At 43.4% G+C, this 15,824-nt stretch overlaps 1 protein-coding gene across 1 annotated transcript; it reads left to right on the forward strand.

The window, feature by feature from the left end:
* The first annotated feature begins 1,810 nt into the window (after positions 1 to 1,810).
* TOMM6 (translocase of outer mitochondrial membrane 6) lies at positions 1,811 to 15,436 on the forward strand. Its single transcript, XM_073570698.1, has 3 exons — positions 1,811 to 2,117; positions 2,183 to 2,294; positions 15,155 to 15,436. Exons 1-2 carry the CDS (start codon positions 2,026 to 2,028, stop codon positions 2,277 to 2,279), a joined length of 189 nt encoding a protein of 62 aa, XP_073426799.1. The 5' UTR covers positions 1,811 to 2,025; the 3' UTR covers positions 2,280 to 2,294; positions 15,155 to 15,436.
* Positions 15,437 to 15,824: the final 388 nt, after the last annotated feature.

Here is a 15,824-nt window from a genome sequence, read left to right on the forward strand (position 1 = left end):
GTACAGTCTATATCTACAATAATATATACCTGACAGGAGCCATACAGTCTATATCTACAATAATATATACCTGACAGTAGCCCATACAGTCTATATCTACAATAATATGTACCTGACAGGAGCCCGTACAGTCTATATCTACAATAATATATACCTGACAGGAGCCCAAACAGTCTATATCTACAATAATATATACCTGACAGGAGCCCGTACAGTCTATATCTACAATAATATATACCTGACAGGAGCCCGTACAGCCTATATCTACAATAATATATACCTGACAGGAGCCCATACAGTCTTTATCTACTATAATATATACCTGACAGGAGCCATACAGTCTTTATCTACTATAATATATACCTGACAGGAGCCCGTACAGTCTGTATCTACAATAATATACACCTGACAGGAGCCCATACAGTCTATATCTACAATAATATGTACCTGACAGGAGCCCGTACAGTCTATATCTCCAATAATATATACCTGACAGGAGCCCAAACAGTCTATATCTACAATAATATATACCTGACAGGAGCCCAAACAGTCTATATCTACAATAATATATACCTGACAGGAGCCCGTACAGTCTATATCTACAATAATATATACCTGACAGGAGCCCGTACAGCCTATATCTACAATAATATATACCTGACAGGAGCCCATACAGTCTTTATCTACTATAATATATACCTGACAGGAGCCATACAGTCTTTATCTACAATAATATATACCTGACAGGAGCCATACAGTCTATATCTACAATAATATATACCTGACAGAAGCCCGTACATTCTATATCTACAATAATATATACCTGACAGGAGCCCGTACAGTCTATATCTACAATAATATATACCTGACAGTAGCCCGTACAGTCTATATCTACAATAATATATACCTGACAGTAGCCCGTACAGTCTATATCTACAATAATATATACCTGACAGGAGCCATACAGTCTATATCTACAATAATATATACCTGACAGGAGCCCGTACAGTCTATATCTACAATAATATATACCTGACAGCAGCCCATACAGTCTATATCTACAATAATATATACCTGACAGGAGCCCGTACAGTCTATATCTACAATAATATATACCTGACAGGAGCCATACAGTCTATATCTACAATAATATATACCTGACAGGAGCCCGTACAGTCTATATCTACAATAATATATACCTGACAGGAGCCCGTACAGTCTGTATCTACAATAATATAGACCTGGATGGAGCCCATACAGTCTATATCTACAATAATATATACCTGACAGTAGCCCGTACAGTCTATATCTACAATAATATAGACCTGACAGTAGCCCGTACAGTCTGTATCTACAATAATATAGACCTGGATGGAGCCCATACAGTCTAGCATCTTCAGTAGTGTGCCGGCTAGACTGTATGGGCTGCAGATAGGATCTGGAAGGAGCCTATATATTCGGCTGGCTTTAATAATTTATACCTTGAAGGAGCACATACATTCTAGTGTCATGTATGGGCTGCAGTCAGAGCCAGGCAACAGCCCATAATGTCTGCTATCTTCAAGAATATACACCTGACAGGAGCCCATACAGTCTAGCATCTTCAGTTGTGAGCCGGCTAGACTGTATGGGCTGCAGTCAGGCACCTGGAAGGAGCCTATACAGTCTGGGCTCATCCAGAGATGCACGCCACACCCGCTACTTCCTGGTAGCAGCTGCGTCACGTGATGAGGGAGGCTCCGCCCCGGGTACCAGGCGCAGAGCTACTGTTGCCGCATCCTTTAGTACTGTAGTATGTCACCGCGTGAAATGAGGGGGAGGAAGTGACGTAGTGGGGCGCAGGCGCAGTGCGGTGACATGCAGCTACTGCCGGAAGTCGTGGACGATCAGGTCGTCATGGCGCCGGGCGGTGCGGACATCAGTGCTAGCGGTCGTGGCTGGGTTCGCGGAGCATATACGTTTCTGACTGACAGGAATGACTTCCGGCGGTGAGGAGCGGTCACGTGTCTGTGCGGTGCGGATGTCATGGCGCCGGGCGGTGCGGACATCAGTGCTAGCGGTCGTGGCTGGGTTCGCGGAGCATATACGTTTCTGACTGACAGGAATGACTTCCGGCGGTGAGGAGCGGTCACGTGTCTGTGCGGATGTCATGGCGGCGGGCTAATGTGTCTCCTCTCTGCAGGAATCTCCTGGTGAACCTCGGCCTGTTCGTGGCTGGAGTCTGGGCGGCTAGAAACATGTTTGACATTGACCTGATGGCTCCGCAGCCGGGACTGTGATGGCAGAAGCTGCAGGTAGGTGGCGCCCGCCTTGGGAATTCCTCTGCTTGTTGTCAGTGAATGGGGACTGCTTCCAGCAAGAAAGTCTGGCAGCCCTTCCAGGAGTGTAGTGGCGCCTCCTGCTGGGTGGTCGGATGTAGAAGTGGGTTTCCATTCGCTGGCAGGATGCGGCCTTGTGTCCATAAAGAGCCTGAGGATCCATTACACTGTACATGTCCTCCCCCGGCAGCGACTTATGCTGCATACAGGGAGACCTGACCTCCTGTGCCTGTATGGAGCTTAGAAGGACTCAGCAGTCAGATCTTAATCACCTGATGTCATAGATCTAATGGAAGAGAGGACAAAATGAGCAAATGTAAGTGCGCAGTGCGATACATTAACAGGATGAAGACCTTTCCTGGCAGTGCTTCTTTAGGGTAATGTTACCTATACTACTGGAGTTGTAGTTTTCCAACAGCTGGAGAGCCACAGGTGCTTCTCAAAATGCCATAGAAGAAAATCTAAATTTGTTTGTCCCAGTTGGCTGCCCTAGATGAGTGTTTGCACACTTCCCCTCACCCCCATCCTTAAAGGAAATATTTCTTCCTGCTATATTGATGAGGTATTCTTGTGCTAGCTTCCCGCATAGTACTGGTGGTGTCCGGCAGCGCCATTGGTGGCCAAATGTGAGCAGTGTAAATCAGCACAGCGCCACTCAGTGTGTAGTGGCCATTCAGGAATACTGCAGCTCACTTCTAGTTCATCAGAACAGGACTGCTGTACATGGGAACAGCCACACGGCACTGAACACAACTGTCCTGGTTTACATCAGTATCTTCATAATGGACAAATCCCTTTAACCAGTGTGAGACCAGGCCTCGATCCTAACCAGTCATATTTTGGGGATTTTGCGTACATGCTGCTTAACCTCATCACGGCACGCACTGTATAGATATCGCTTTGCAGGAACACAAAGCACACCACTATTTCAGAGTTAAGATGGCTGCTGTCTTGGATAGCAGGCCATCCCTGCATGTCACACCACCGTGCCGCCCCCCTGGTACAGGGTACCTGGGAGAGAATATCATTGGTAGCCAGTGTGATCCTCTTGCAATCCAATTGTATTTTTTTGCACTTTTTTCATGTGCATGGCGTCATGCGCTGAACATCCGTGCTCTTCCCATTGCCACAGGACTCTGATCAGTATCGCTTCTGATCAGCGTCTGCACCAAGAAACTTCTTTTTTTTTTTTTTTTTTTTTTAAAATCTAGAGTAGCAGACATCACAGTGTGAGTGACGTCCAATATTTGTAAAAAAAAATTTTAGAAATAAAAGGTTAGTACAGAGTAGCATTATACAGTCATGGCTAGTGTTGAGCATTCCGATACCGCAAGTATCGGGTATCGGCCGATACTTGCTGTATCGGAATTCCGATACCGACTTCCGATATTTTTTCAATATCGGAATTCGGCATCGGAATCGGAAGTTCAGTTGATTGACAGCCTGACGTCATCATGATGCGCGGTGTGTGCGCATCATGATGCGCCGTCATTTCGGGCCTTCCGGGGGTCTCTGCCGGGGGGTCTCTGCCGGCCTGCCGGGGGGGCTGTGCCGGCCTGCCGGGGGGCTGTGTGGACTGCCCGGGGTCTGTACCGGCCTGCCGGAGGGCTGTGCCGGCCTGCCGGTGGTCTGTGCACCCTGTGGGGGTCTGTACCGGCCTGCCGGGGGGCTGTGCCGGCCTGCCGGTGGTCTGTGCACCCTGTGGGGGTCTGTACCGGCCTGCCGGGGGGCTGTGCCGGCTTGCCGGGGGGCTGTGCTGATGTCCGGGGGTCTGTGCAAGCATCGTCCGATGGGACTACAAGTCCCATCTGGCGATGCCTGCTACCATGACAGTGATTGACACATTAGCCAATGATGGGACAGTAGTAGTCCCATCATCCGGCTAATGTGTTAAATGTTAAAAAAAAAAAAAAAAAAAAAAAATACTACATACATGCATGCTACATACATACTACATGCTACATACATGCTACATACATGCTACATACATGCTACATACATGCTACATACATGCTACATACATGCTACATACATGCTACATACATGCTACATACATGCTACATACATGCTGCATGCTACATACATACTACATACATACTACATACATACTACATGCATGCTACATGCATGCTACATACATACTACATGCATGCTACATACATACTACATGCATGCTACATACATACTACATGCATGCTACATACATACTACATGCATGCTACATGCATGCTACATGCATGCTACATGCATGCTACATGCATGCTACATGCATGCTACATGCATGCTACATACATACTACATGCTACATGCATGCTACATACATACTACATGCTACATACATACCACATACATACTACATACATGCTACATACATACTACATATATACTACATGCATGCTACATACATACTACATATATACTACATGCATGCTACATACATACTGCATGCTACATGCATGCTACATACATACTACATACATACTACATGCTACATACATACCACATATATACTACATACATACAATACATTCATACAATACATACATAGACATACAGTACATATAACATAGAGTAACATACTTACCAATACTTGTCACATTGTTCCCCGAAGCCATTGTCTTTTCCGGAATAAATATTAACATAACAAACCACAAAAATACTCACCCACGATCCGAAGCAGTCCACGAGTGTGTCCCACGACGATCTTGGGTAGAGAACTGCAGCATCAGATGATGCTGCCGTTCTCTACGGGCTGCAGGAATCCAATGACGGAAGGTAGGTATCCTTCCGCACTGTATTCCTCCGCCACTTAAAAAAAAAAAAAGTCCCTAGTCTCACTTTATGCCATTGCTGTGTGGGAATGTAGTATGTATGTAGCATGCATGTAGTATATATGTAGTATGTAGCATGTAGTATGTATGTAGCATTTATGTAGTATGTAGTGTGTATGTAGCATGCATGTAGTATGTATGTAGTATGTATGTGGTATGTATGTAGCATGTACTATGTAAGTAGCATGCATGTAGTATATATGTGTTATGTATGTAGCATGTAGCATGCATGTAGTATGTATGTAGTATATATGTGGTATGTATGTAGCATGTAGTATGTATGTAGCATGCAGTATGTATGTAGCATGCATGTAGTATATATGTAGTATGCATGTAGTATATATGTAGTATGTATGTAGTATATATGTAGTATGTATGTTGCATGTAGTATTTATGTAGTATGAATGTAGCATGTATGTAGCATGTATGTAGTATGAATGTAGCATGTATGTAGTATGCATGTTGTATGTATGTAGCATGTAATTTTTTTTTTTTTTTTTTTTTTTACATTCAACACATTAGCCGGATGATAGGACTATTACTGTCCCATCATTGGCTAATGTGTCAATCACTGTCATGGTAGCAGGCATTGCCCGATGGGACTTGTAGTCCCATCGGACGATGCCTGCACAGCCCCCCGGCAGGCCGGCACAGCCCCCCGAAAGGCCCGTACAGACCCCAGAGAGGCTGTACAAGGGCAGGAAAGGGTTTTTCTTATTCCGATACCGGAAGTCCCATAGACTTGAATGGGACTTCCGGTATCGGAATCGGCGATACCGATACTTTTTTTAAAGATCGGCCGATACCATCCGATACGATACTTTGAAGTATCGGACGGTATCGCTCAACTCTAGTCATGGCCAAATGTATTGACACCCCTGCAATTCTGTCAGATAATACTCAGTTTCTTCCTGAAAATGATTGCAAACACAAATTCTTTGGTATTATTATCTTCATTTAATTTGTCTTAAATGAAAAAACACAAAAAGAATTGTCCTAAAGCCAAATTGGATATAATTCCACACCAAACATAACAAAGAGGGTGGACAAAAGTATTGGCACTGTTCGAAAAATCATGTGATGCTTCTCTAATTTGTGTAATTAACAGCACCTGTAAGTTACCTGTGGCACCTAACAGGTGTTGGCAATAACTAAATCACACTTGCAGCCAGTTGACATGGATTAAAGTTGACTCAACCTCTGTCCTGTGTCCTTGTGCGTACCACATTGAGCATGGAGAAAAGAAAGAAGACCAAAGAACTGTCTGAGGACTTCAGAAACCAAATTGTGAGGAAGCATGAGCAATCTCAAGGCTACAAGTCCATCTCCAAAGTCCAGAATGTTCCTGTGTCTACCGTGCGCAGTGTCATCAAGAAGTTTAAAGCCCATGTGGCTGGCTTTAAACCTGTGGCTAACCTCCCTAGATGTGGACAGAAAAGAAAAATTGACAAGAGATTTCAACGCAAGATTGTGCGGATGTTGGCTAAAGAACCTCCACTAACATCCAAACAAGTTCAAGCTGCCCTGCAGTCCGAGAGTACAACGGTGTCAACCCGTACTATCCATCGGCATCTGAATGAAAAGGGACTGTATGGTAGGAGACCCAGGAAGACTTCACTTCTTACCCCGAGACATAAAAAAGCCAGACTGGAGTTTGCCAAAACTTACCTGACAAAGCCTAAAACATTTTGGAAGAATGTTCTCTGGTCAGATGAGACAAAAGTAGAGCTTTTAGGGCAAAAGCATCAACATAGAGTTTACAGGAGAAAAAAAAGGCATTCAAAGAAAAGTACACGGTCCCTACAGTCAAACATGGCGGAGGTTCCCTGATGTTTTGGGGTTGCTTTGCTGCCTCTGGCACTGGACTGCTTGACCGTGTGCATGGCATTATGAAGTCAGAAGACTACCAACAAATTTTGCAGCATAATTTAGGGCCCAGTGTGAGAAAGCTGGGTCTACCTCAGAGGTCATGGGTCTTCCAGCAGGACAATAACCCAAAACACACTTCAAAAAGCACTAGAAAATGGTTTGAGAGAAAGCACTGGAGACTTCTAAGGTGGCCAGCAATGAGTCCAGACCTGAATCCCAAAGAACACCTGTGGAGAGATCTAAAAATGGCAGTTTGGAGAAGGCACCCTTCAAATATCAGGGACCTGGAGTAGTTTGCCAAAGAAGAATGGTCTAAAATTCCAGCAGAGCATTGTAAGAAACTCATTGATGGTTACCGGAAGCGGTTGGTCGCAGTTATTTTGGCTAAAGGTTGTGCAACCAAGTATTAGGCTGAGGGTGCCAATACTTTTGTCCGGCCCATTTTTGGAGTTTTGTGTGAAATGATCAATGTTTTGCTTTTTGCTTCATTCTTTTTTGTGTTTTTTCATTTAAGACAAATTAATTGAAGATAATAATACCAAAGAATTTGTGTTTGCAATCATTTTCAGGAAGAAACTGAGTATTATCTGACAGAATTGCAGGGGTGTCAATACTTTTGGCCATGACTGTAGATGGGGAGGTAGCATACTAGAGTAGCAGATGTCAGTGTTAGTGACGTCCAATTTTCGTTTAGACAAAAAAAAGTACAGAATCTATTAAAAAAAAAAAAAAAAACAGGCTTAGTACTGGCACTTCATAAAATATACTATAACCCTACAAAAATGGAAGCTTACACCAAATAATCACAAAAAATATACCTTTATTAAGAAAACACATTATAAAGTAGGTAACGGAGATACAAGATATCTCCGTTATCTACTTTATTAATGTGTTTTCTTAATAAAGGTATATTTTTTGTGATTATTTGGTGTAAGCTTCCATTTTTGTAGGGTTATAAAAACAAAAAATGGTACAGAGTAGCTTTAGGCTATGTGCGCACGCTGCGGTTTTTGCTGCGGATCTGCAGCAGTTCTGCAGACAGTGTACAGTAGCATGTTATCCTATGGGATTTACAATCTGCTGTGCACATGCTGCGGATTTGTAACTGCGGAAAAGCTGCGGTTTTGAATCTGCAGAAAGAAAGGACATGTCACTACTTTTCTGCGGATTCTGCTGCGGTTTACCATCTCCATTGTAGAGGTGATAAACCGCAGGCCAATCCACAAGTAAAACCGCAGGTCATTTTACCTGCGGTTCCGCAGATACAAATCCGCAGACCAATCCGCAGCGTGTGCACTTAGCCTGATGGTAGGGAGGTAGCGTCTTTCATTTGCAAGGGGATAAAAGTTATCGCCAGGTTTTCTTTGCATCAGGTGAGCGTACGTCAGTGTTAGTGACGTCTGTTTTTGTTTAACCCCTTAAGCCCCAAGGGTGGTTTGCACTTTAATGACCAGGCCGATTTTTAGGGTACGTGCACACGCTGCGGAATCCGCTGCGGATTAATCTGCACGGATTTTGCAAAAACCGCAGATAATCCGCAGGTCCAAAGACCTGCGGATTATCTGCGGTTTTGCCTGCGGTTTGGTCCTGCGGATTCACTATCTCCACAATGGTGGAGATAGGAACCCGCAGCGGTTTCCGCAGAAAGAATTGACATGCAATTCTTTTTGCGGATTCAAAACCGCAGCAAATCCGCGCGGATTTTTCCGCAGCGTCAGCACAGCGTTTTTTTTTTTCCCATTCATTTGAATGGTACTGTACACCGCAGCTAAAACTGCTGCGGGTCCGCAGCGGCCAAAACCGCTGCGGAAACGCAGCGGAATCCGCAGCGTGTGCACACAGCCTTACAATTCTGACCACTGTCCCTTTATGAGGTAATAACTCTGAAACGCTTACATGGATCCCGGTGATTCTGACATTCTTTTCTCGTGACATATTGTACTTCACGTAAGTGGTAAAATTTCAGTCAAATAAACTTGCATTTGTTTGTGAAAAATAACGGAAATTTGGCGAAAATTTTGAAAATTTCGCAATTTTCCAACTTTGAATTTTTATGCCCTTAAATCACAGAGATATGGCACACAAAAAACTTAATAAATAACATTTCCCACATGTTTACTTTACATCAGCACAATTTTGGAGCCAACATTTTTTTTTGTTAGGAAGTTATAAGGGTTAAAAATTGACCAGCGATTTCTCATTTTTGCAACACCATTTTATTTTTGCGGACCACATCACATTTGAAGCCACTTTGAGGGGTCTATATAATAGAAAATACCCAAAAGTGACACCATTCTAAAAACTGCACCCCTTAAGGTGCTCAAAACCATATTCAAGAAGTTTATTAACCCTTTAGGTGCGTCACAGGAATTTTTTGAATATTTAAAAAAATGAACATTTAACTTTTTTTCACTAAAAAAATACTTCGGGTTCAATTTTTTTTATTTTACCAAGGGTAACAGGAGAAATTGGACTGCAAAAGTTATTGTGCAATTTGTCCTGAGTACGCTGATACCTGATATGTGGGGGGGAACCACTGTTTCGGCGCATGGCAGACTTCAGCAGGGAAGGAGCGCCGTTTGACTTTTTCAATGCAAAATTGGCTGGAATTCAGATCGGACGCCATGTCGCGTTTGGAGAGCCCCTGATGTACCTAAACAGTGGAAACCCCCCCAAGTGACCCCATTTTGGAAACTAGACCCCCCAAGGAACTTATCTAGATGTGTGGTGAGAACTTTGAACCCCCAAGGGCTTCACAGAAGTTTATAACGTACAGCGGTACAATTAAAAAATCATATTTTTTCCACAAAAATGATCTTTTCACCCCCAATTTTTATTTTTCCAAGGGTAACAGGACCCTAAAAGTTATTGTGCAATTTGTCCTGAGTACGCTGATACCCCACATGTGGGTGTAAATGACTATTTGGGCGCATGGCAGAGCTCTGAAGGGAAGCAGCGCCATTTGACGTTTTTGGCTGGAATTGAGATCAGACACCATGTCACGATTGGAAAACCCCTGATGTACCAAAACAGTGGAAACCCCTCTCAAATGACACCATTTTGGAAACTAGACCCCCCAAGGAACTTATCTAGATGTGTGGTGATAACTTTGAACCCAGCAGTGCTTCACAGAAGTTTATAACGCCCTGGCGTGAAAATAAAAAAATCGTATTTTTTCCACAAACATGATCTTTTAGTCACCAATTTTTTCATTTTCCCAAGGGTACCAGGAGATATTGGACCCCAAAAGTTGTTGTCCAATTTGTCCTGAGTACGCTGATACCTCATATGTGGGAGAAAACTACTGTATGGGCACACGTCGGTGCTCGGAAGGGAAGTAGTGACGTTTTGGAATGCAGACTTTGATGGATTGGTCTGCAGGTGTCATGTGCCTTTGGAGAGCCCCTGATGTACCTAAACTATTGAAACTCCCGACAAGTGACCCCATTTTGGAAACTAGACCCCCCACGGAACTTATCTAGATGTGTGGTGAGCACTTTGAACACCCAAGTGCTTCACAGAAGTTTATAACGCCTGGGCGTGAAAATAAAAAAAAATCTTTTTTTTTTTTTCCACAAAAATGATATTTTTGCCCCCAATTTTTTATTTTCCTAAGGGTAACAGGAGAAATTGGACCCCAAAAGTTGTTTTGTAATTTGTCCTGAGTTGGCTGATACCCCATATGTGGGGGTAAAACACTGTTTGGGCGCATGGCAGAGCTTGGAAGGGAAGGAGCACCATTTGACTTTTTCAACGCAGAATTGGCTGGAATTGAGATCAGACGCCATGTTGCATTTGGAGAGCACCTGATGTGCCCAAACAGTGGAAACCCCCCAATTATAACTCCAACCCTAACCCCAACACACCCCTAGCCCTAACCCTAATGGGAAAATGGAAATAAATACATTTTCTCTTAGTTTTATTATTTTTCCCTAACTAAGGGGGTGATAACGGGGGGTTTGATTTACTATTTATGGCGGTTTTTATGTTTGGCAGCTGTCGCATGCTAAGACGCTTTTTATTGTAAAAATAGTTTTTGCATCACCACATATTGAGAGCTATAATTTTTCCGTATTTTGACCCATCGAGTCATGTGAGGTCTTATTTTTTGCGGGACGAGTTGACGTTTTTATTGGTGCCATTTTCGGGCACGTGACATTTTTTGATCGCTTTTTATTCTGATTTTTGGGACGCAGAATGAACAAAAACCAGCATTTCATGAATTTCTTTTGGGGGGGGGGGGGGGGGGGGTGCGTTTACACCGTTCCGCGTGCGGTAAAATTGATTAAGCGGTTTTATTCTTCGGGTCGGTACGGTTACAGCGATACCTCATTTAGGTCGTTTTTTATGTTTTGTCGGATTTTTGCAATGAAAACAATTTTATATAAAAAATAATTATTTTTGCATCGCTTTATTTATTTTTTTGCGGATGACGCTGTATGGCAGCTCGTTTTTTGCGGGACAAGATGACGTTTTCAGCGGTACCATGGATATTTATATGTGTCTTTTTGATCGCGCGTTATTGCACTTATTGTTCGGTGGTATGATGATAAATTATTTTTTGCTTCGTTTTTTATTTTTATTTTTTAAGGGGTTCGCTAAAGGAGTTAACTAATGGGACAGTTTTATAGGGCGGGTCGCTACGGACGCGGTGATACCAAATATGTGTACTTTTATTTTGTTTTTTTAAATTTTCAAAAAATGAATTTATTGGGGAATATTTTTTTTTTTTTTTTATTTAGCTTTTTTTTTCTTTTTTTTTTTAATTATTTTTACACTTTTTTTTTTTAGCTTTATTACATAGTCCCAGGTGGGACATCACTGTCCTGTGACAGATCGCTGATCTGTCACATCACAGATCACTGTGACAGATCAGCAATCTGTCACAGGCAGTTCTGCAGACTTCCTCATGCCTGCGCTTTGCAGGCACTGTGGAAGTCAGCTCCCTACAGGCCCCCGTCGCCATCTTGGATCCGGGGGCCTGTAGGGAAGGAGTCCCCCGCAGCAGTGCTGCACATTGCGCTGCCGTGGGGGGCTCAGGGAAGCACGGAGGGAGTCCCCTCCCTGCTGATGCTTCCCTTTAACCCCCGGTACACCGCGATCATGTTTGATCGCGGTGTGCAAGGGGTTAACGTGTGATAATCAGCTGACACCCGGCCGCGATCAGCGGCGCTCACCACGTGGGCGCCGCTGATCGCATTAGACGTACTATCCCGTTCCTGGGAATTAAGTCCCAGGGCACATGGACGGGATAGTACGTCTAATGGCAGAAAGGGGTTAAAAACGAAAAAGAATAGTTAGCGCCGAGTAAATTTGTTACAAGTGCATTAAGGGAGCGTACGTCGCAGTGTTGATGACTTCCATTTTATTTTGCAAAAAAATTAAAAATTAGTTATCACCAAGTAAATTGTTAGCTAGACCATTAGGGGAGAACCAGGAGAGAAGTGTTCTTGAGGCCGATGGAGCGGAGCATAGTAAGGAGGAGCTGATGATCCACCATGTCAAATGCTGCAGGGAGCAGTGATCATTGGATTTAACTGCTAGTAGACTTCAGTGAGGACAGTTTCAATACAGTGTAAAGCGCGGAAACTGAATTGTAGAGGGTCAAGAAGTTGAGAGATGGTGGGTTAGCTGGGAGTGGACCAAGCATTCCTGGAGTTTAGATATGAAGAGAAGATTACAGACAGGTCTATAGTTAAAGGGCTCCTGTCACCTCGTTTTTCCGCAATAATCTGCAGCCACTTCTTTTCGTGGCTTATCTACAGCATTCTGTAATGCTGTAGATAAGCCCCCTATCTAACCTGAAAGATAAGAAAAACAAGTTTTATTATACTCTTCCGGGGCCGTTCTGGTCCGATGGGCATCGCAGGTCTGGGTCCGGCGTCTCCCATCTTCATGCAATGATATCCTCTTCCTTGCTTCTGCCGCGGCTCCTGCGCAGGCGTACTGATCTGCCCTGTTGAGGGCAGAGTAAAGTACTGCAGTGCGCAGGCGCCGGGCCTCACTGACCTTTCCCAGCGCCTCCGCACTGCAGTACTTGGTATGTTTGGAAAGGTGAAGGGCAGACTTGTATGTTTTAAGCATAAGCTTGCAATGGACAAAATCTTTGGCCAGATTGGATTTTCTCCACAGATGTTCGGCGCAACTGGAGCACCGTTGTGGGAAACGTATTTGCAGCATATGCCAGGGTTGAAGCCGTCTGTTTCAAGTTCTATGTGTAGGAGGTGCCGTTTCATCCAGGGCACTTTGCCTGGATGAAAATAATATATATTATAATTATAATTATATAATTATTTATAAATATAAATATATATATTATATAATTATAATATTATAATTTTAATGTTCCGGTGCAGAATCACAATATCAAATGGAGGAGATTGGGGCCAATGATAACTGCAAATTCTTCTTAAGTTTCTGCGTTCTACTAGTGCTTATATTTCTGTAAGTGTGGGAAGTGGGGGTGTCCTGAGTGGCGTGACAGTTCTTGAAAGAGAATGAAAGAAGGTTGTGGTCAGCGAGGGTAGTTAGTAAAATCATTCACCGAGCAGAGCCGGGAGAAGATCAGGTCTAGAATATTTCTGTCTTCATGTGAAGGAGGAGGATTGAGATAGAAGATGAGTGTCAGATGGGGAGAGGGGATCACCAATAGGGATGCTAAAGGATAGAAAATGTGGAAGCCAGGTGGAAAAGTGATCCAAGAACTGAAGGGAGGGGTCTGAACGGGATATATTACTACTCCTCTCAGGGAGAAGAGTCGGTAGAGTCTGACATCCTGGACGTCCAAAAGAAGGGAAGCTTAGTCAGGGTACTGGGGGGAATCCGTTCTGCATGCAACAGCCAGGATCATATTTCTCACCAACCACTGCTCCACACTTCAGCACCACCCTACATCTCCTCCATTGTCTGTCCGCCACCCTACCCGTGACCTCCGTTCTGCTAATGATCTAAGAGTAACATCCTCAATAATCCGAACCTTTCAATCCCGTCTCCAAGACTTCTTGTGAGCTGCGCCATTTCTTTGGAATGCAGTACCTATGACACTTTGATTAATCCCCAATACCCACAGTTTTAAGGCTGTGTGCCCACGTTGCATTCTTTGAAGCGTTTGTGCCGGATCAGACGCTTCAGAAGCGCTTAAAGTAAGCATCCCATTCATTTTAATGCATTTTGGCCTTTGTGCCAATTGATGTTTTTTTTCCTCATAGGAAACGCTTAGCGGCTAAAAACGCAGCATGCTCATTATTTTCTGCTTAAGTCCGCGTTTTTAGCTGTTTCCTATGAGTCCAGAAGACGCTCAGAAAAAAGCGCATCAAAAACGCGTCGTTTTTGCGCAAAAAAAGTGCGTATTCTGGAAAGAAGTCCGGTTTTGTATCAGGTTTAAAACGCTAATGTGGGCACATAGCCTTAGTGTGCCCTGAAACGCACTTCGTTAGACTTGGCTATCACCTCAACTTATTGTATCTTGGATTATAATAAGTTCATGGGGAATGTAGATCAGATCAGTTCCTCAAACCATACAGTGCCATACGAAAAGCTTGGTACAAAAAAATTGTCCATGCACATTGTACAGATTGCACTGTACAATGCTTTTGTGCCTTTTCTATCTGCAGGCAATATAAAGACCTTCCTTCAGTTTGAGGAGGTAGTCATCAAGGCCCTAATGTTTGTCACTCAGGTGAGGTTTCCAGTTCCGAAACTGGTGGTGCCTGTATCGTCCCATGTCAAATTTTTTCAGCAGAGGTTCTCCAAACAACGAAGAAGGGAAGATAACAAAAATGTGCAGGGTATGCTCCAAAAGGGGAATCTGAAGAGACACAATTTACCATTGTGAAACCTGACCTTTACATTAAGAATTGCATCAAAGCGTACCACACTTCTGCAAATTAATAACAAAAGTTTTCCCAGATGAGTGGAATTTTATACTTTCAAAGGAGGGATCAACTCAATCTTCTTGTGTATGGATTTAGAATAGGATGTTATAAAAGCTCCTGTTGGTGTCCTGAGCCATTGTGGACAAAAGTGTGTTTCCCCAGACTACCATGGTATAATGGAACATTTACGCTACGGCTTACCGGTTGTGAATCCCACTCTGCTGATTCCTTGTCTGATGTGGTTTTTTTTTTTGTTTTTCAGTGTATCATTCCCTCACATCTGCACGGAAATCGATGTAATGGAAGTTCCCCGTTACAGTGTTTGTCTACATTGTGCGATGGCTACACGTTGAATGGACCAATCATATGCAGCTGGAAGACCACTGATAACGTTGCATTGGGAAGCCCTGTTACTTCTTTATGAGCGGATCCCCGAGCTAGCCAAGACTAATAAAAATATTTATTTAATTGGAAACTTCATATTTTACAGAGTGTAAAGGAGTGATGTTATACTAAAATAATAAAACCGTTTGCCATACCCTAATATTGTGGTCTGTTCATATTGTTAACACGTATGTTTTTTTTACTTAGTGCCTACTCACAAGTGACACTTGGGAAGAAATGTAGAAGATTTGCGCCTGGAAAAGACCACATGGTCCTTATGTTCTTTTCTGTTACTTGTTCTGTAACTGGGGCTTTCCGGCTACTCTGTATCCTGCATCAGGAGGTGAGCGGTGGTGATGTCATGTCTTGCATACCTCCTCGTATGCTCATGTGATTAGCAGATATGCATCTGTCCTATTAATCATACCAGGAATTATGCATGCATCTCTGCAGTTATGAGGGGATGCACAGTCTTCTGCACCGCTTAACTCCTGATGTGGAAGCATGTGGCACCAGTCACCCCACTTCAAGGGAGTCATAGCCATTAT

The sequence above is a fragment of the Dendrobates tinctorius genome, unplaced genomic scaffold (assembly GCF_039654945.1).
Source record: "Dendrobates tinctorius isolate UK_male_01 unplaced genomic scaffold, ASM3965494v1 ptg000001l, whole genome shotgun sequence".
Lineage (NCBI taxonomy): Eukaryota > Metazoa > Chordata > Amphibia > Anura > Dendrobatidae > Dendrobates > Dendrobates tinctorius.